The sequence below is a fragment of the Megalobrama amblycephala genome, linkage group LG5, assembly GCF_018812025.1.
Source record: "Megalobrama amblycephala isolate DHTTF-2021 linkage group LG5, ASM1881202v1, whole genome shotgun sequence".
NCBI classification, from domain to species: Eukaryota; Metazoa; Chordata; class Actinopteri; order Cypriniformes; family Xenocyprididae; genus Megalobrama; species Megalobrama amblycephala.
This window is the reverse complement of record NC_063048.1, coordinates 5,483,098-5,504,320: the sequence shown is the minus strand read 5'-3', so window position 1 is coordinate 5,504,320 and position 21,223 is coordinate 5,483,098. Positions and strand designations below refer to the sequence as shown.

General features: G+C 39.1%; 1 protein-coding gene across 1 annotated transcript; it reads right to left on the bottom strand.

The window, feature by feature from the left end:
• Positions 1-3,268: 3,268 nt before the first annotated feature.
• Positions 3,269-16,668, bottom strand: fndc4b (fibronectin type III domain containing 4b). Its single transcript, XM_048190405.1, is given in 7 exon segments — positions 3,269-4,251; positions 7,862-7,998; positions 8,657-8,746; positions 13,006-13,210; positions 13,351-13,389; positions 13,391-13,467; positions 15,976-16,668. Coding segments are annotated over 7 exon segments (663 nt in total). The 5' UTR covers positions 16,049-16,668; the 3' UTR covers positions 3,269-4,209.
• Positions 16,669-21,223: the final 4,555 nt, after the last annotated feature.

Sequence of the window (21,223 nt, the reverse complement as noted above, 5' to 3'; positions counted from 1 at the left end):
TTATAAGTTGCATAAAAGAAATAAACAATGAACAGAACAATTCTTTTATTTACAGACGTGAACATGCATAAAAAAATAAATTATCGAACAGAAATTATAGTAATTAGAAATTACTCTGGCTCATTTACAAATAAATTACTTTACAAATATAATGTATACAACTTATGCATTTCATTTTTAACTTACATCACAAAAATAAGCTGTACAGAAATTAGGCTGTTTCATTGACAAAGTGACATTTAAATAATACTGATATCGACACATTTTAATGTGCCCATTTAATGCACTATTCTGTTCTTGAGAAAAGTGGGGGGAAAGCGGACTTTGAAGTGCGATTCACCGCGGCGCGAGGAGGGCTGACGTAATTCGAGAGCGACTTCAAGTGCACCCTCTCCGTTTCCCAGTGGAATGAAGCACCAATTTCAAGACACTTCGCGTTCTACACTATCCCACAATTCATTGCGCGCCAGTGACGACAGGAGTTCTGTGTGAATTCACATAAATGTAAGCAATGCCCCGTGTTCACCAATATCTAAATCAAACTGTAATATCTGGTTTTCATAAATACAGTATTTGTCTCTGAGATGGAGTGCAGTTGAATAAAATCCTGAAGTACTGTACTTTAAATTCAGACTTAAATACAGAATAAATGTAGAAATATGAATGTATATATTTTCACAGTTAACATAAATTTAACATAATTTAATATAAAAAAACAAACAAACAAGGTTAACTATTGCGAATGATATAAAACTAACATTACATAGTTTAACCATAAAAATATTGGTCCAGTGTCCCGTCGTCGCGGGCAGTGAAGCATGTCAAAACCCAATAGAAAGTCATAAAACTTTAAAATGCACACATAAACGTCAACTGTCAGCTGTCTGTCACACAGCCGATAGCCATGTAACGACGCTCGGCTCATTGTTGCCATGTCTGGGATTGGGATACTTATACACTTGTGCTGTGATTACACTACTTTTGGGATGGTTTTGTTGCGCAGACCTGGCAACCCTCCACTCCAAAACCCCACCCCTTTCATGCACTTAGAAGTGCATGGACCCTGAATTGGGACACAGCTCATATGTCTTCATGCCAGGGCACTTATCAAATGTGTATGCTTGAGTTACAACAACTTCCTGTTTCATGACAATAATAGCATGCTTTAGCACTCAGCTAAGAGTTGCTAGCATGTTTTAGAATGTTTACAGCATGTTTAGTACTCAATTGCATATTTTAGTATGTTGCTAATAGTGCATAATAGTGTTAAACACATCTCTTCCTGTTGCCAGTGGGTGATGCTATTATTATAACTTAATTTTGTCATGTAGATGTATCAAACGTGAAGTTTGGGGCAGGTTGGATATTGTATGCCTGAGTTACAACAACTTCCTTTTTCGTGGTGTTAATCGCATACATTAGCACTTGTGTTAGCCAAATATTGCATGATTTAACATGTTTCTAACATGTTTTGCAACGTTACTTCATGGCATATTTAAATGTGTTTCAGGGAGTGAATTACACTGTAAAGCATGCCATTTCCTGTTGCCAACAGGTGGCACTAGAACTAACTGAATATTTGCATTTAGATGTCTTCAGGGCCAGACTCTTATCAAACATGTGAAGTTTGGGGCAGGTTGGATATGGATATGCCTCCACAGACACGTCCTTCAACGAAAACTCAAGATCTTTCTGATTTAACATCGCTAAGGCCTTTAGATTAGATTGACCAAATATGATGTTGTTCTGGTTAAATCTCAACGAGGAGTTAATCACAGTATAAAACATGTCATTTCCTGTTGCTTGCAGGTGGTGCTATGACTAACTAAATATTGCCATGTAGATGTGTTCAGGCCAGGACTCTAGTAAAACATGTGAAGTTTGGGGCAGATCAGACATTGTATGTTACAACAACTTCCTGTTTCATGGCGAAACATCGCCATGTCAGGCCGCCACGGATACGCCCTTGTACACGCATCTGAAGTGGTGAAAATTTATGTCTGATATCGATTTTAGAATTAGGTGTGGCAGAATGGCTCGATAGCACCACATACAAAATTTCAATTAAGCGCCCTTTGACTGTGTTTCATGTACAAATATGGAATTTGGTACACACATGTAACCTACAAAAAAATACCTACAAAAAAGTCTGTGGGTGCAAAATCTGAAAACCCAACAGTTAGTGAGATATTTTGACTTTTCTCAGCAAAATGTTTGCAGTTTTTGCCATTTCCAGACATTGTATTTTAATGAACTCCTCCTACAGATTGAAGTGCGTGTCCGTGGCAGCCTGACAAAATTCGATGTTTCGCCATGAAAGAGGAAGTTGTTGTAACTCGTGCATACAATGTCCGATCTGCCCCAAACTTCAAACGTTTTATTAGAATCCTGGCCTGAAGACATCTACGTGCCAGTATTCAGTTACAGTCATAGCGCCACCTGCGGGCAACAGGAAATGACATGTTTTACTCTGTGATTAACTCCTCATTGAGATTTAACCAGAACAACATCATATGTTGCCAGGCCTTAGTGACATTAAATTGCAAAGATCTAGAGTTTTCGTTGAAGGGCGTGTCCGTGGCGGCCTGACAAATGTTTAGCCATGAAACAGGAAGCTGTTGTAACTCAGGCATGCAATGTCTGATCTGCCCCAAACTTCACGTTTGATAAGAGTCCTGGCCTGAAGACATCTACATGCAAATATTCAGTTAGTCATAGCGCCACCTGTTGGCAACAGGAAATGACATGCTTTACACTATAATTCACTCCCTGAAACACATTTAAATATGCCATGAAGTACTAAACATGCTAGAAACACATTAAATCATGCTACACTTAGCGGAGTGCTGAAGCATGCTATTATCGTCATGAAACAAGAAGTTGTTGTGTCCGATCTGCCCCAAACTTCACATGTTTGATAAGTGCCCTGGCCTAGAAACATCTACATGCCAAAATTTAGTTATAGTCATATCGCCACCAGCTGGTAGCAGGAAGTGTGGCAAATACAAATGACTGACATAGTCCTCCTACATTTATATACTCAAATCCATATTGCTCACTGTGCTCTGTTTTCCTAAAGCCACTGTAGGTGGCACAGGTGCGAGGGCCGTTTCATTGCTGCTTGTATTTCTTTGTCAAATTTGTTCACAGGGCTCTTTTCTCCAACAATTGTGCCTGCTTTTTAGCTGACACTTATGGGGAACTTATCCATATATAAAATTTAGTATAACATTAATTTTTGCCTCTAAGTACCAACAGACAATACTCATGGTTTTCCATTTTCCCTTTATTGTAAAGTAGGATTGAGAATAAGAATATTAATAAAATCCACTTCTAACCTTTGCAGTGAAATACAGTATTTAAATAAACTACATTCTTTATCTATTGCCCAAAAACTACAGCTATGTGTAGCTAATTTACTGAGTCAAAACTTCTCACGTAGTGAACAAATAAAATAATATAACAATAAAATAAGTATCCTTTTTTTAACTATGCACATTACAATATCAGGGTAGACATACTGTATGCTTCTACTAATTACTTCTTAAGCTCAAAATAGAAACTTTACTTGTTTGGCATAGAAATGCCACACACAAATCTATTTCTATGAACAGACACTCTTGCACTGGTTATCATGTAAACCCCACTGTTGAACAATCAACTTTACAAGGGTGTGAAACATTTAGTACACAGTGCTAATACTTAATTAAAACATTAAACAAGCCATTAATATACAGTTCACTGTGGTTAGAAATTATTAATGCATAATATTAGGCCACATTTGTGGCTGACGATGAAATTATTGTCATAATTTACATGTATCAATGAGAAATGCCACATTTATAATTGTTATTATTCATCCTCTTTCAATGAAACACATTCACGCAACAAATCCATTGACATGAATCTAAACCACTGTATCTGGCTGCCAATGTCTGAACTCCACAATCATATTCATAGCACCAATAGCTCCTCCTGTGATTATAGCTTATGTAATATGCAAAGAGGTATGTTCATTGTCCAGGACATTGTTCTTTATTGGAGTATACTACTGAATACCCGTATACTACCTTACAATTCCCGATTTGGCTGAGGGAGCTGAGAGGTTTACGATACTATTGCCTTTAATGCTTGTCTTGAATATCAGAAGATGAGCTGATATCCGCCGACGGGTCTGACGACAGACCAGGTTTCATGATGATGCCTTGGTTAAACCTTGATGATGCTAACGGAGGATGATGTCCTTTGGAACTACAAAAGAGTAAAAAATGGTCAGAGATTAGAAAAAAAAAAAAAAATTAGTAAAATGCTGAGGCAAGAATTTCTTTATAGTTGAACTGCACTAACAATAATAGGCCTACTATACTGCATTACTATTTTTACAGTATTCAGTATGTGAATTTTTCATAACACTTTACAAATAAGGTTAGATATTAATATAGCATTTAACAATCTTAGTTCATTTCAACATTTACTAATACATTATTCAAATTTAAAGTTGTATCTGTTAATATTATTCTGTGGACCTGAGCTGACATGAACTAACAATGACACGTATTTTAGTATTTTATTATATGTACTGTGTACAAATGTATTGTAACAAATTGAATATTTAGTTAAAGGTTTAGTTCACCCAAAAAACAAAATTCTGTCATTAATAACTCACCCTCATGTTGTTCCAAACCCGTAAGTTTTTCTTTCATATTCGAAACACAAGTGAAGATATTCTGAAAGAAATCTGAGAGATCACCACTTTCACGCTTCAAAAAGATATGGTAAATGGAATCGAAAACAATAAGGTTTGTTCTCGTGTGTTACGCAGCACGTTTGAGCTTCTGCAAGAACCAATGAGGTTTGTTCTTACGCAAATATGGTTGAGCTTCTGTTTATGTTTGCTGATCAATGTTTATATGAACTTTTTGAAGTGGTAGTTGTGTAGCTGTCAATGGAGGGACAGAAATCTCTCAAATTTCATTAAAATGTCTTCAGTTGTGTTTTGAATATAAACAAAAGTCTTGTGGGTTTGGAATGATATGAGGGTGAGTAAATGATGACAATTTTTTTTTTTTTACATGTTTGTGTGACCCTTTAAGCCGGGCACACATTTAACGACTAGCTAAAACATTCTAAGACTGAACTCAACACACAGCGATTGTTTCCTTCAACTGAAGCGGATTTAAATACACATGGAATTTGAACACCGACTGTACGCAACTGGCTCTGACTGGTCACGTTTGAGCGCGGTCAGTCATACGTATCAGTTTGCATTCATAATCAGCCTTACAATCGTTAAGTGTGTGCGCGGCATTAATGCATTACCTAATGCATGGGCATAGCTTGCGACTAAAAAATGCTACGATATTGTTTTACAAATAAATGATTTTTCAACTTGAAAGTAAATATGCATTTTATGTAGGTATTTTTAATACATTTTAAATTATTTGTAAATAAATAAATACAATCAAACTTTCTAACATCTCCCCCAATTTTAGGGAGAGATTGTGAATATGTAGGTTTACTATAGATAATGTGATTAAAATGGTGACTGACCAAAGCGACTGGCCCTGTCTGTGTCATAATATTATAGACTTGATGAATCAACCAAGAGTAATTTAAAGGCACAATATGTAAGATTTTTGGATTAAAATATCCCCCCCCCAAAAAAAAAATTATTATATTTTGTTGACTTGTGTACTTACATTATCAAAAATATCCACAATTTTAACCAGTGTAACAGGCCGTGCCATTGTGTCGCCTGGCAATGACGTCATATCCACATAACCCTCGATTTCCGTGTTTTCTTCCATAGAAGCAATTAAAACTTTAATATATTATGGGGTTTTTTTTTTAGACAGGTGAGCAACTGTTTGGATAACTTTAATCGACAGAAAACTAATCATTGTTAGATCTCAATACGGTTAGGAAACGTAACTTTAATTGTAAAATAAACAAAGCAAAAGGAGCAGCAGCGGCTGACTGCGGCATATAAGCATAATAAAAACTCCTCCATGGAGCTTGAGACCGCTCCCACGGTTCTCGGCCCCACTCTGCTTCATACCACAGTAAAGTTAATAAAACTTGAATGTATTATCTCATCCATGAACATGATTTCTGCCTGATTGCCGTTGGATTGCTTTCCATCAGCTATAGAGGCGAAGATGATTCCGCGCTCATTCACGGCATCATCAAGCTACCCCTTTGCCCCTAGCCCCTTTGTTATTGTTTTGAATAAATGACCTGGCGAAACTAACATACTGTGCCTTTAAGGTGTGGTTTAATATCTCTATATGACTTATTTGATCAGGCTACTAAGAGTAAAGACATAGTATTTACATAACACTGAATTAAATGCATAATTTTATCTGATTAATATTTGCTGAATGCATACAAATGGGCAACACTTTAAAAAAAAAACATTAACATACAAGCTTATTAAACAATTTGTAAATTACAGTGGCATTGAATGAAGAACTCACTATTTGTACAGTATATAGGTTATTAATATATTACCAATTTAGACACTTCAATGTATAAGCTTTGAATTAACTATAAACTAATAGTTTGCAAATGATTTGTAAGTACTTTATTACTGTGTACTTATTATAAAGTGTTACCAAAAAAGGTTCACATGCCAATTAAAAAAAATACAGCAGGCAGTACACAGTATACTCTATACTTATAGACTACCATTCAAAAGTTTGGGGTCAGTAAGTAACTTTGAACAGTAGTATAGATCAGTGGTTCCCAAACTTAAGTGACCCCACAACCCCATCAATAAGGCTCAAGTATCAACACTAAACCAAAGAATCAATGTTGTGGGTAAAAAAGACTGGACAAAATACACATTTAAAATTTTAATATTTTAAATACAACTTTTGATGAAAAACCAAACACTTATTTAAAAATAAAAAAGACATGAAATTACCACTGTAACCAGTAGATGGCAGCAGAGGAGCACTTATGACCACTTTCTAATATAGTTTTTTCTTCCACACGTTTTGCTTTTGAATTTATATTTAGACATTATAAAACCACTATTTAAAAAAAAAAAAAAAAAAAAAAAAAAATTTTATCAAAGTTTAACACTTTTTAAAACTGCCTCTGAAGTAGGAAAAGTCACAAAGTCTCATGATAAACAACTTCTTCAAATTGCCAATGAATTATAGAGAAAGCTTGTTGCTCCCTTTCTGTATATCAATCACTGGAGCTGTCAGTTCAGCGCAAGGTCACCGATTTTGGCACAATTTGCGAAACTCGCGTTTTGATCAATGAATCTAACTAAAGTGCACAGTAAATCTCTAATTTACAATGCATCTATGCTTTGTTATAATGGGTTAGTTTTGTCAGCATGTAGGACTTACAACCGGTAACTTAAACACACCTGATTGGCCATTACTTTCAATAGACATGCCTGTGACAATACTCAACGCTGCAAAATCACGTTGTAAATGGACACATTTTCAGCGACTAATGCGCCAGGCTGTGGTAATGCTGGGGCGACTGACTGCGTTCCTGGCATGCCTATATGCAGAACAAACCAAAGATGTTTAAATCTTTTTGCGCACCCCCCTGGAACCTGTTTACATACCCCCTAGGGTACGCGCACCCCCGGTTGAAAATCACTGATGTAGATAATGCAGCATTTCATTGGAAACCAGTCAGGGTTGCCAGGTTCTAGAAAATTCTAAACATTTGGCGCCGCAGTACATTATATAAGTAGCCCAAAAAAAATGCAACCACAGCTCTGTAATTTGTCCCATGACTGCATTTTCAAAATAGCCCAACTGTGCGGAAAAACCACGACCCTGGCAACACTGACCACAGTGAAAGCCACAGTGTTGGTCAGTGGTGAAGGTCTCACCTTGCTGCCCAGCAGGCCTCCGTTATGGTACTCTGGAGTACTTTGGCCAGACAGCGGCTTGCTTTTCTCTTTACTGTGGTTGTTGGAATCGTTGTCTTTGATGATATCATACTGCTTACAGAAGAGCACAATCACCGCTGCAGCAAGACAGAGATCAGTTTGATTACGGGGACGCAGATCTGATATGTTTAATTAAAACAAAACACTATCTTCCATCTGGATATCACAATTGAGTTTGAAAGGACAAAAGTTTTCTTAAGGTCACTGTAAAAAACAAATACAAAGCAATACTTAGGAAAATATTTCACTGATGCCAAATTGTAACATTTCAATGCAGAACAGAGAGTTTAAAATATTGCTATAGGTTTGAAACTCTGTATTAAAAACTTTTTTTTTAACCCTGTAAAGCCCGTTTCATATTTGAAACACAAAAAGGCCTCTAAATTATAAGCATGGACAGAACTTTGCTGATTTTTATAAATTCAACAAGAATAGGTGTGGATCTCATTGATTTAACACTATAAACTACAAACAGAATTTCATCATTTTTTTGCTTTTTTTTGCTTTTTTTCCCCCCTTCTTCCAGTTTCCAGCCTCTGAATAATATTGAGATGTTTTTCCTTCAAAGTATGAGCTCCATATTCTTGTATTATGTATAATAGATGCTTTACAGGGTTAAGTGGAGGGACAAATGATTTCCTTTGGTAAATAATATCACAAATGTCATTGCAACCGGAATATTTTTAACATGATTATAATTATATTATATAATTATATTATATTATTATACTTTACCTGCCCACATTAGTAGTACAGTCATAATGATTAGTATCTCTCCAGTCTGAAGGTGTCTGGAAATGTCTAAACCCTCAACCGCAGGGTCATCTGATCAGGTAAACAAGACAACAACACATGTTAGAGGATTGAAGAGATCATTGAGGAAATTTTAGAATTAATGATGTTATTTATTAACAAACTCATGAAATTATTTAGAACAGTGGTTCCCAACTACATTCCTGAAAGGCCCCCCCACTACATGTTTTCCATGTCTCCTTTATCAAACACATTCAGATCATCAGCTCATTTGTAGAGACTCCAAGACCTGAAATGGGTGTGTCAGACAAAGGAGAGATACAAAATATGCAGTGTTGGGGGGCCTCCAGGAACGTGGTTGGGAACTACTGATTTAGAAAGTTTTTTGGCTTTTAGTTGGTCATGAAAACTCTGGGAGTGTTTGGTATGGTAATGGATATGACAATGTTGATATGTTTGGTCTTGGAATAGATCTGCTACGCTGTTGCAGAGCAAGTAAAGGACTTGCTACTGCCAATACATACACAACACACTGATGTGAGCAAGTAAGACATGTTGTTAATGTACAATATAGCATACATTAATTACCCGTAGCAGATCTATACAGGTGGAGCTGGGGAAGTTGGATGGTTTCTGAGAATGCGCTGCATTATATTATATATATATATATATATATATATATATATATATATATATATATATATATATATATATATATATAAGAATTAATTGTAGTAAATTTACGTAACCTATCCTTCCTTCAGCCCAGACGAATGGCCAGCACAGACTACTTGAGTCAAAAATTCTAATAAATTTTTGCGATCAATTCTATTTTACGATCAACAGGATTTACTGTTCACAGAAGCCGAGCAGCGCAGCGCTTTTTTAATGCTTTAAGAATGTGAGGTAAGATGTGAGCAACTGAACATGAAGCAATAAATGGCAAACTGTTTATGATAAAAAAAAAAAAAAAAAAAAAAAAAAAAAAAAGTTAAAACAACCGACATTAATTTCCAGGGATGCAAACTAATACTGACATTTTTGAAATTCTAAGATTTTAATGCCAATTACATTATTCGTCACACAATGCACAAAGAAATATTAAAGTAGCAGTTTTCAGCATATCAGACAGAAGATAAGAGTGATGTTTCTATATCCATTTCCAGGCTTTCTTCAGTAATTTCTAAGAAAATTCATAAAACTCAAAATATCATTCTCAAACTTACACTAGAATATGTAAATCCAAGCGGCAACCTTCTGTTCTCTCTCTTGAAGCCAACATTAGTGATGTGTCATTCTTGAATGATTCGTTCATTTTGAACAAATCTTTAATGTGACTCGGGAAGAACGAGTCGTCTCGGGGGTGATTCGTTCGGTCGCGCATGCGCAATATTCTATAGGTTCTGTACTGCTAGTAGTAGTTCACCTGTTTCAGTCAATGCAGTCTGAGCCGGAAAGATAATTGATTAGTTCTTTTCATGAGTCTTTCGGGTTTTTGAGTCCTTCCTTAATCACGTGACGGACCCATACGCTAAACCAATGCAGTCAATACAGTTAGGCTGCGTGACCCAAGCACATTCTATTTCTAAGTAAATAACTTTAACTCTCCAGTTTTATTTCAGTTTGGGTTACAACTGTTAAAGCTGAAGTTATCATAATCTTAATGTTTTAAACTAACATTAATAATTCAAATTCAAAATGTTATTTGCTTTTAATTTATGTCATTATGTCCTTTTTGAGCAATCTTCTTATACATATATTAGACCAATATGTCAAGTCTGCCTAGGAAGAGCAATTATTATACCAGTAAAAATGAACAAACTAGGCTATAAATACTTTGTATTGTAGGCTTGGATTATTATATTATTATATAGCCTAGTGTTTATTTACAGATAGACAGTCAAAAAGATCAATTAAATCAATATTTTATTTATAACAGGGCTTTATTTATTTATAAAATAATAACACACCACAGATCCTCAAGAAACAGTAACAAAAACATAGTGACAGAAATGTCAGAAATAGCGTATGGGTCTGTCACATGATTAAGGAACGACTCAAAACCCGAAAGACTCATGAAAAGAACTAATAAATTCTCTTTCCGGCTCAGACTGCATTGTTTTAGCGTATGGGTCTGTCACGTGATTAAGGAACGACTCAAAAACCCGAAAGACTCACGAAATTAACTAATCAATTCTCTTTGCGGCTCAGACTGCATTGGTTTAGCATATGGGGCTGCCTGTCACATCATTAAGGAATGACTTCACGTCATTTGACCGAAGACTTAGACAAGAGGTGAAGTGAGCTTAATCAGCTTATCATAAACCTTCAGTTACCCAGGTAAAGAATGAATTAATCATTTCTGAATCCTATAGCGTTGTAGTTTTGTATTGTTTGTAGTGTGATCAACGTTTGCATAAGTAGTAGATGTGTTGGGGACATAACACGTAACATTTTAATTACATTTTGCTAAAATGAACGAAATGACTCGAAAAAAGATTCGTTCATTTTGCTGAACGAGACTCAAAAGTCTGAGTCGGTAAAATGATCCGAACTTCCCATCACTAGCCAACATGGAAGTGACTTAAACTGCAATTCATCAACTGGCCACTAGAGACAGGATCCAAAAGGGAGTCAATCCCATAGACCCCCCATATTAAAATGCCCAACTTTACAGCAGAAAAAAAAAAAAAAAAATGTTTACAGCCTGGTACAAAAAGTGGTTTTGGTCTATATAGCTAATTTTGCCCTTCATGACAACTGTGAGGGGGTGAATTTTTTTTATAACTCATCTGTTTAAATTATAAGACTTACAGTTCTGCATAATTAAGGGCATGGCCACTTGAGTGACAGGTGGATTGCTGCTGCTGTCACTACTAGCCGTTTGTCTGCTATCTGTTAGCCATCACATCACCTCAGCTAATTCCAGCCACTGAACTTGGCATCGGAAGATAAACAGAATGTCTTGTTGGATCGTCTTGGCATTGGCTAAAAGTTTTGTCTGCCTACTACAGTGGCAATGGCTGGAAAATATGGCTCTCGAAACACCACAAAATCTGACAGCACTGTCTGTTTGAACATTATAACTAAAACTGCTGTACGATTTTGAAAAACATATTTTGGACGCAGGCTCATTTGTTTGTGAGAGTCTAATGTATCTGTTGTATACAGTTTTACAACATAAACGGTTCTCAGATCGCATTATTAGCTAAATATTACATAGCTAAATATACACACTGGTGGTCAAAACTTTGAAATAATTAAGACTCTTTAAAATGTTTTTGAAAGAAGGTGGCTGGATTTATTTGATCAAAATACAGTAAAAACACTAATATTATGAAATATTACATTTTATAATAACCGTTTTGCATTTATTTTGCATTATAATTTATTCATGTGATCAAAGCTGAATTTTCAGCATCATTACTCCAGTCTTCAGTGTCACATGATCCTTCAGAAATCATTCTAATATGCCGATTTGCTGCTTAATTATCATCATTTATTATTTGTGCTCAATTATTAATAATGTTTCTTGTTATTATTAGCGCCAATGTCAAGTTCATCGTCGTATTTAGACTCATGCTTCAAACACCAGTCATGCTGGAGGCATTCCCCATAGTGCCATCTAGGGGCTGCAGCGTGATTTCCCATTCAAATGGGAGAAATTCTTCAAAATTATTTACTATATGCCATGTACACCAGGAAATACAAATTATAAATGTAAAGAAGACGTATGCCAGTCATTATTAATGTTAATGATTAGCATTTCAATTAAAAAGTTAAATCACATTTATATTTCTTTATTGTATTATATTTTTATGTTAGTAAGTGGTGCTCTGTGCATAATGAGCTGGTGGGTTTATGGTATGGAGTGTTGTTGGACCGGGTGTAGTGGGCCGCTCTGTGCCTGAATGTCCAGGGCCACTTTTTAGCCCCTGAGTTAAGGACCCATCAGCCTGTGCCTTCTGGAGTTTCATGACAGAACTTTGTATGTCTGTGGCATACGATGAGCTCAAAGCTCAATGCAAAAAAAAAAAAAAAAAAAAAAAAAAAATCACCAAAAGAGTTGAAAAATAAAGATTATTGGATTTTTATACAAGAAAATATATTTTCAGTCTTTTTACCTCAAATGTTCATGTTTGTGTATTATTTGTAAAATTTACTAGCAATTTATATACCATTTTTTTTAATTAGTGTAAATGATGACAAAAACTAGCGGATACAAATAAAATGTGCATACTTTCACTTCAGAATAAATCCACAAAAAACATGAAATGTGCATTATTAAATGAATGACACTGTACAAATGCTTATCAAACAGGCATGTTTACCTTGATCCATCATGGTGGATTGAAAATGTTCAGACTTTTTAAGCGTCCTGAAGTGAATCTTTTTGCTGGCCAGACTCTCTCCATATAGTCCGACAGACTGGACCTGGATAATATAGTCTGTGTCTTCATCCAGATCCCAAAGTATACAAGCATGACTGGTCGTGTTCACCTCACGAATGAAACGCTGCATCAACCCGTCCTGACGCTAAAACACATGCACATACACACGTTTAAAGATTCAGCAGAAGCTAAATATATTGCAGCTATTAAAATGTCAGACTTTGTTTTAATGAATTGTAATAATTGCCCGTAGGGCTGCATCTCATTGTAATAACTTTGTTTGACCTGCTGTGAGATGGCAAAGCCAATTACGGTCTCTCCCTCCTGGAATATTCCAGGACACGGTGGCCGAATCCGCCCGCAGGTGAGTAACAGAGACATTGACAGGAGCAGCAGGGCGGTCTGTAAAAACACAAATCACCAGCATGAATCATTTCTTAGCACAACCCTCTGCTGCACTCAAACATATACAACTGAAATTAATACTGAAATATTCAATAAAAGATTCAGGCTCCATGAATGTCACATTCAGAAAGATTATATTAAACACGTTACTGTTGTATGCAAAAGGATGACGTTTGCAAGGTATTTTGAGATGCTTTGTAGCATTTATAGATTCATTCGGTCTCCTCTTCCCCAAGACATCCAAGGACCAATTTGACTCTGACTCAATGAAGAACTACAATAATGCAGTTCATAAATATGCAACACTTCTGTATTCAGCTGATTCACTCTGCTGGGACATTATGCAAATGAATTCCAATTTTAAAATTTTTTTTAATTGGACAAGCGTGACTCAGTTGGTCAAAATTACAGTGCTTCGCCAAATATCTGATTTTATGTGTCAAGGTGAAAAATCTGTTTGACAGAAAAAGGACATACAGTAAGTTTTGGGTTTTAACCAACACCTAAAAACATATTCTTAATATAAAAATGACAGTATAGAGAATATATAGACAAATGCATTGTGAATACATGCATTTAATCATGTTTTTGCTGAATTGGGACTTTGTAAACATTGTAAACCCTACATCATGACTTTCTGCTACAATATAACTAACTGCAAATCTGCTTTGATACTATTTGTATTGTGAAAAGCACTATACAAATATATATGCCTTGTCTGGACAATCATACAATATATCTTTGACTCAGATAAACTAGACATGTGCTTCAAGTGGTAAATTAGCTACATTCATTACTTAAGTCTGAATCAACCTGATGTTGCCAATAAACAGTGATGCTGTAAAGGTCAGATAAGGTAGAAATAACTCATGCACATTAATTTTATAGGTGTATATAATATCAAAAAAGAACATTATATTGCACAAAAAGACCACACACACACACAAAATGACAGAAAAATGGGGAAAACAGAACAAGACTTGTTTACTGCAATTTGCAAACAAGTATAGATTACATACATGTTTAAACTTTGGCATTTTGTGGATATCCAATAATGTCATATTATGTCAGACTTTAACCTGTATCCCTGTGAACCATCAGCTTTTATACTATAAGTCCATGCACATCCAATGGTACCGACATCTTTATTTTCTTAAGTATGCTTTCGAACCAAAGCTCATGCATATATTGGCATATATTACTTCAAGAGGTATAGATCAAATACAATTAAATTACTAAGATGACCTACTTGTTCATTAAAAAAAAAAAAAAAAAAAAAAAAAAAAAAATCTATATTGCTAATGTTACATCCAGGAGCAAAAAAAAAAAAAAAAAAAAAAAAAAAAAAAAAAAAAAAAAAAAACACACACAACAACAACAACAACAACAACAACAACAACAACAACAACAGATTAACATCTATTAGATACTTTTTTGTTAATATGCACATTTAACATTTTCAGTTTTAAAATAACAGGTTTAAAATGTGCATAGATTATAAGTGCAAATATACACTTAAAAATAGAAAAAAAAAAAAAAATAATAATAATAATAATAATAATAATTGATCTTTACAGTAGGGTACAGCTCAAAATGCCATAATAGAGCCATACTATAACAGCAGTACACTAAACCCAATCTATGTTTACATTTCAAAGCTAAACACCCCCTTGTAAATAATTTATTCCCCAATAATACCAGGACTTCTGGCCTGGCAGGCTAATTCAGCCAGTGTTTTAGGATCAAACACATTCACAGAGCTCAGCAAGAAAGCAAACATTGCGTCAGAGGGATGAGTAACCGCACTCATCCTTTTATCTTGTTATTTGCCAAGAAAAGAGAAATTCAGCTCAATGAAATGTGCGAAGGTCAATGCTTCATGAACATACATCAGACTAGAAACCCAGATATTCTTTCTGGTAAGATTGTCTAATTAAAAATAAATGCATTGAGAGAGCTGCCAGTCTTTCAATTAACTGTGAAGTTTGATGTAAGGTTTGGCAGCAGCACTTTAAATGACTTTTAGTGCATCGAAGGGTGTGCAAAATGAGATCTTCAATGACTGTAATCTACTAGTTTTAAGAAACAAAAATCATATATGAATCAAATCATTTTTAATACAAGAAAGCAGTAGTTAAAGACGTTATTCCCCTGTAAGAACATACAATACATCATTATTACCTATTGCACTGGCACTTAAATGTCATGATTTGACATGCTCTAGCACAGGTCATTCTCTCAGCATTGGCCCATTAAATAAAAAACAACGACTAACAGGGTAAAAGGCAATTTCCTTAATGTCTTCCTCCGCTGGCTCGGGAAGGGCTTACAATTAAAAAAAAAACCCACTGAAAAGGATTATATAACACAGCATGCTTATAGACTGTAGTCCTGATGATCAACACATCAACGCACAAGTATAGAGAGATACACGATGCATTTGATCTTTATTATTAGTCATGCTGTAGGACATTCATTTGACAAAAGGAAAATAAGTTTACTTACTCGCCCCTGCAAAGCAGATGTGGCATCCAAACAGAGACAGAACAAGGCTCATAAAAGTGACTAGGTGAATCATATCTTCCTCAAGAGTTATTCCAGATGAGTGACGCCAATTTCCAAAGAAAAGTAACCTGAAGTTAACATCACTCCAACTATGACATGATACGCATTTTCTTTGCAACACTGATACGCTGTAATGATAAAGATGATGATAAACAATCTAAGCCAGTAGCATCTTCTTTAGCATCCTCGCAGTCTGATATTCAATGCACCTCAATCTATTGCCATCCGAATCCGCATCAACTGGAAAGCGCGAGTGAGACGCTTCCTTTTGCGATTATGTTCAGTGATTTGAGAGCTAAAGAAACCACACTTTTGATGTCCTTTCATCGATACCACAAGGGAACTCGCGGATCGTCAGCCTCGCCACCAGTTACATGCTCGTCTACTGTAACGCGTAAGCGCGCATGGCGTCCATCACAAAGCTCGCGTTCGCCTTTCTCACTTTATGCGCTCGTGTAAGACGCTTTAAGAATACCAATAAATCAGCTGCGCTGCATCGCCGGCACATGACCCACAGGTGGCCAGTCACTGATTGATTCTCAGCAGTCACTCATTCACCTTCTATAGCCGCATGACGCACGAACCTGCACCGGGATGAATGCAGTAAAAACACCCTCACCAGCTTTGTTAGACGAGATTTACGACGCCAATCAAACTTGCACATCGATAGACCATAGCAAACATTAAGATGAGGAGAATCTCACATAGAAGAGAACCCAGAACTCTGAGCAGAACAGAATTTTGACTTTATATAGTCTAAACCGAAGCAATAATAACAAACCATTCAATATACTTGAAAATTTCACATCATATGTGTAAATAGAATAGAATTCAATATTACAGAATAGAATTGATAAATAATGGTGGGTCAAAAAGGAATTCTTTTAAGAAATCACAAGAATTTTAGATAGAACAGAATATGTGAACAAAAATATGAATAAAAATAAAATAAAAATGGCTGTATGGGTATTTAGCTGATTCCCTCTGCTGGGCCTAAGAAAATTATGCAAATTAATTCCAGTTAAACGTGACTCAGTTGGTCAAAATTAGTGACAATCCACAGTAATTTGATAAATCTGATTTTATGTGTTTGACAGAAAGTGCACACAGTACAGTAGGTTTTGTTTTTAAACCAACATCCAACAACATATTCTTAAAGACCCCATGAAATCAAACTTGAAGTTTTGTAGCTTTTAGTATGAATATGGTAGCCTTGCTGTTATTTATAAGCTAGTTTGCTCCAAAACAATGACAAAATTCAGATTTAGAAAATATAAGCATTCAAAACTTACAGGGCTCTATTTTAACGATCTAAGCACATGGTCTAAAGCGCATGGCGCAGGTGCACTTAGGGCATGTCCGAATTCACTTAGCTAGTTTAAGGATGGGAAAATGGTGGACGAGCCCGGCGCATGGCTAAAAGGGTTGTCCCTATTCTATTAATGAGTCATGGGTGTGTTTTGGGCATAACGTGCAATAAACCTATCAGAGTCTCTGTGATTAGCAGGGCAGGCGAGAGCCATGAGGGAACGGCGCAAGGCCTTGAGTCTCTCACGGAGGAGCTCCGGGAGCATAAAAGGAGGAGTGACGACAGTGAAGGACGAGAGAGGACCAGGCCCGATGGGGGTATGTGGCGACCAGGGCGGGCGAGAGCCGTGAGGGAACGCCGTGAGGCCGGTGGCACGAGAGTTAACGAGCTCCACCTGGGAGGCGCACCGGCCTTGGTCTCTCACGGAGGAGTCCGGGAGCATAAAAGGAGGATGACGACAGTGAAGGACGAGAGAGGACCAGGCCCGATGGGGGTATTGGCGACCAGGGCGGGCGAAGCCGTGAGGGAACGGCGTGAGGCCGGTGGCACGAGAGTTAACGAGCTCCATGGAGGCGCACCGGCCTTGTCTCTCACGGAGGAGCTTTGGGCGCCTCCCTGTGTGTGTGTAATAATCAGAGTGTACACGCGTTGTGCACCCGCATATAGGCGCAAATTACTAATGCGCTCTTTAAATAAAACAAATATTACACCATTGACTTTAGACCAGGTTTCAGTTGGTCAATGGTGCAGTCTATTTCAGTTGCCTCAAAATAGCAATGCGCCAACAATGCACCTGAACACTGTCACGCTGAAACACGGAGACAAAAGACAGTTCCAATAGCAGGGGTTGTTTAATAAGGGTAATCCAACAATCGTGAGTCCAAAAACAGGCAAAAGGTCAAAATCCAGAAAAGCCGTCCGTACAAAACAAGAACAAGAAAAACAAGAGAACACACAACGAAACAGGGAACCATACATGAAAACACCATAACAAAGGCAGAGACAAACCAGGTATAAATAGACAGACACTAATGAACAAACACAAAACAGCTGGGTGCAATAACGTGGGATAATCAGTCCAGGAAGTGTGTTATGGGTAATGTAGTTCATGGGGTGAAAACAAGAGTCCAGGATGGAGTGCCCTCTAATGGCTGATTAGGGCACTCTCACTAGTGATCATGACATTACCCCCCCCCCTCAAAGGAGCAGCTACCAGACACTCCACCAGACCAAAAAAAACAAAACAAAAAAAAAACAAAAAAAAAAACATCAGGGAGGAGGATCAGGGGGAGGGATGGCGGGCCAGATCCAGGGTCCCCAACTGAACTGACCAGGCGGACGCCAGCAGGCCTGGAGTCCTGACTGATTGCCAGGGTGGCGCTGGAGGAACTAACCAGGCAGGTTCCAGCAAGTCTGGGGTCCAGGCTGAACGCCAGGGCGGCACTGGAGGAACTGACCAAGCGGGCACTGGCAGAACTGGACTCCTGGCTGAGTGCCAGGGTGGTGCTGGAGGAACAGACCAGGCGGGTCTCAATGGTTCAGGCGCCCTGGGCAGAGGCAGCAGGGCAGAAGGCTTTGACGGTGGCGGCAGGGCAGAAGGCTTGGACTGTGGCGGCAGGGCAGACGGCCTGGGCGGTGGCGGCAGGGCAGCCCAAGGGTGCTCTGTGGCCGTATCAGGGAGAGCGGGCAGCTCGGCGACGGCCTCCGTGGCCGTATCAGGGAGAGCGGGCAGCCCTTCTCCTCTTCCTCCGCTTATGAGGGTGAGGCGGTGGCACTGAGTCCTACTACTCTGGAGTGGACTCACTGGCTGGAGCGGGCTCTGGAGTGGACTCACTGGCTGGAGCGGACTCACTGGCTGGAGCGGACTCACTGGCTGGAGCGGACTCACTGGCTGGAGCGGACTCTGGAGTGGACTCACTGGCTGGAGCGAACTCACTGACTGGAGCGAGCTCTGGAGTGGACTCACTGACTGGAGCGGACTCCCTGACTGGAGCGAGCTCTGGAGTGGACTCACTGACTGGAGCGGACTCCCTGACTGGAGCGAGCTCTGGAGTGGACTCACTGACTGGAGCGGACTCCCTGACTGGAGCAGGCTCTGGAGTGGACTCACTGACTGGAGCGGACTCCCTGACTGGAGTGGACTCACTGACTGGAGCGGACTCCCTGACTGGAGCGGGCTCTGGAGCGGACTCCCTGACTGGAGCGGGCTCTGGAGCGGACTCCCTGACTGGAGCGGGCTCTGGAGCGGACTCCCTGACTGGAGCGGGCTCTGGAGCGGACTCCCTGACTGGAGCGGGCTCTGGAGCGGACTCCCTGACTGGAGCGGGCTCTGGAGCGGACTCCCTGACTGGAGCGGGCTCTGGAGCGGACTCCCTGACTGGAGCGGGCTCTGGAGCGGACTCCCTGACTGGAGCGGGCTCTGGAGCGGACTCCCTGACTGGAGCGGGCTCTGGAGCGGACTCACTGGCTGGAGCGGACTCACTGACTGGAGCGGGCTCTGGAGTGGACTCACTGGCTGGAGCGGGCTCCCTGACTGGAGCGGGCTCTGGAGTGGACTCACTGGCTGGAGCGGACTCACTGACTGGAGCAGGCTCTGGAGTGGACTCACTGGCTGGAGCGGGCTCTGGAGTGGACTCATTGGCTGGAACGGACTCACTGACTGGAGTGGACTCACTGACTGGAGCGGGCTCTGGAGTGGACTCACTGGTTGGAGCGGACTCAATGGCTGGAGAGGCCTCCGGGCCTTGAGGGATGAAGGAAGCCTTCTTCCTTCTCCTCCTTTTATCGGGGTGAAGCAGAGGCTCAGTGCCCACCTCCTCTGTGACTTCAGGGAGGGATTCACTGGCTGGAGCATGCCCTAGTTGACTCGGTGCGGGCCCCCTACTCCGACGTTCGAGGTAGTGGACGAACCCCCAAAAGTCCAGGTCTCCCAGTCTCTCCAGCTCCCACAGAGGTAATGAGTTGAAAAGGTCGATTAAAGCCGCATCATTGTAACCCAGCCCTACCGCCAGGGTCCATAATAATAATGCCAATCCACCCACCTGATTCCCCCGTTGTTTAAGGGTGATCAAATTTTCTAGGCGATCCATCCGCTCCTTTATAGTAGCCGGGGGAGTGATCTGGATTCCCATCCTGCTGGATCCTTTACGTGATGGTGTTTTCTGTCATGCTGAAACACGGAGACAAAAGACAGTTCCAATAGCAGGGGTTGTTTAATAAGGGTAATCCAACAATCGTGAGTCCAAAAACAGGCAAAAGGTCAAAATCCAGAAAAGCCGTCCGTACAAAACAAGAACAAAAAAACAAGAGTACAAAACAAGAACAAAAAAACAAGACGAACACACAACGAAACCGGGAACCATACATGAAAACACCATAACAAAGGCAGAGACAAACCAGGTATAAATAGACAGACACTAATGAACAAACACAAAACAGCTGGGTGCAATGACATGGGATAATCAGTCCGGGAAGTGTGTTATGGGTAATGTAGTTCATGGGGTGAAAACAAGAGTCCAGTATGGAGTGCCCTCTAGTGGCTGATTAGGGCACTCTCACTAGTGATCATGACAAACACACCTTGTTTTCAGACCAACACGCCTATGGGCACACAAATGGGCACAAATACATTTGCTATTTAAACAACGTGGCGCAGGACTTGAAAATGATCACTACGCCGGGCTGAAACTATAAAAAAAACACTTGCATCGTGTCTGGCGCAACATCGCGCCAGGTGTATGATAGGACCACGTCTCTCACTTCCACCAATATGGATCAGTGATTTTGATAACATCACTCTCCAATCAAATGCTCTGTAGAATCCGAAACGTCACACCCTCTACACTATAAATAAATGCTAAAGTTTCGGCTAAAATCGTT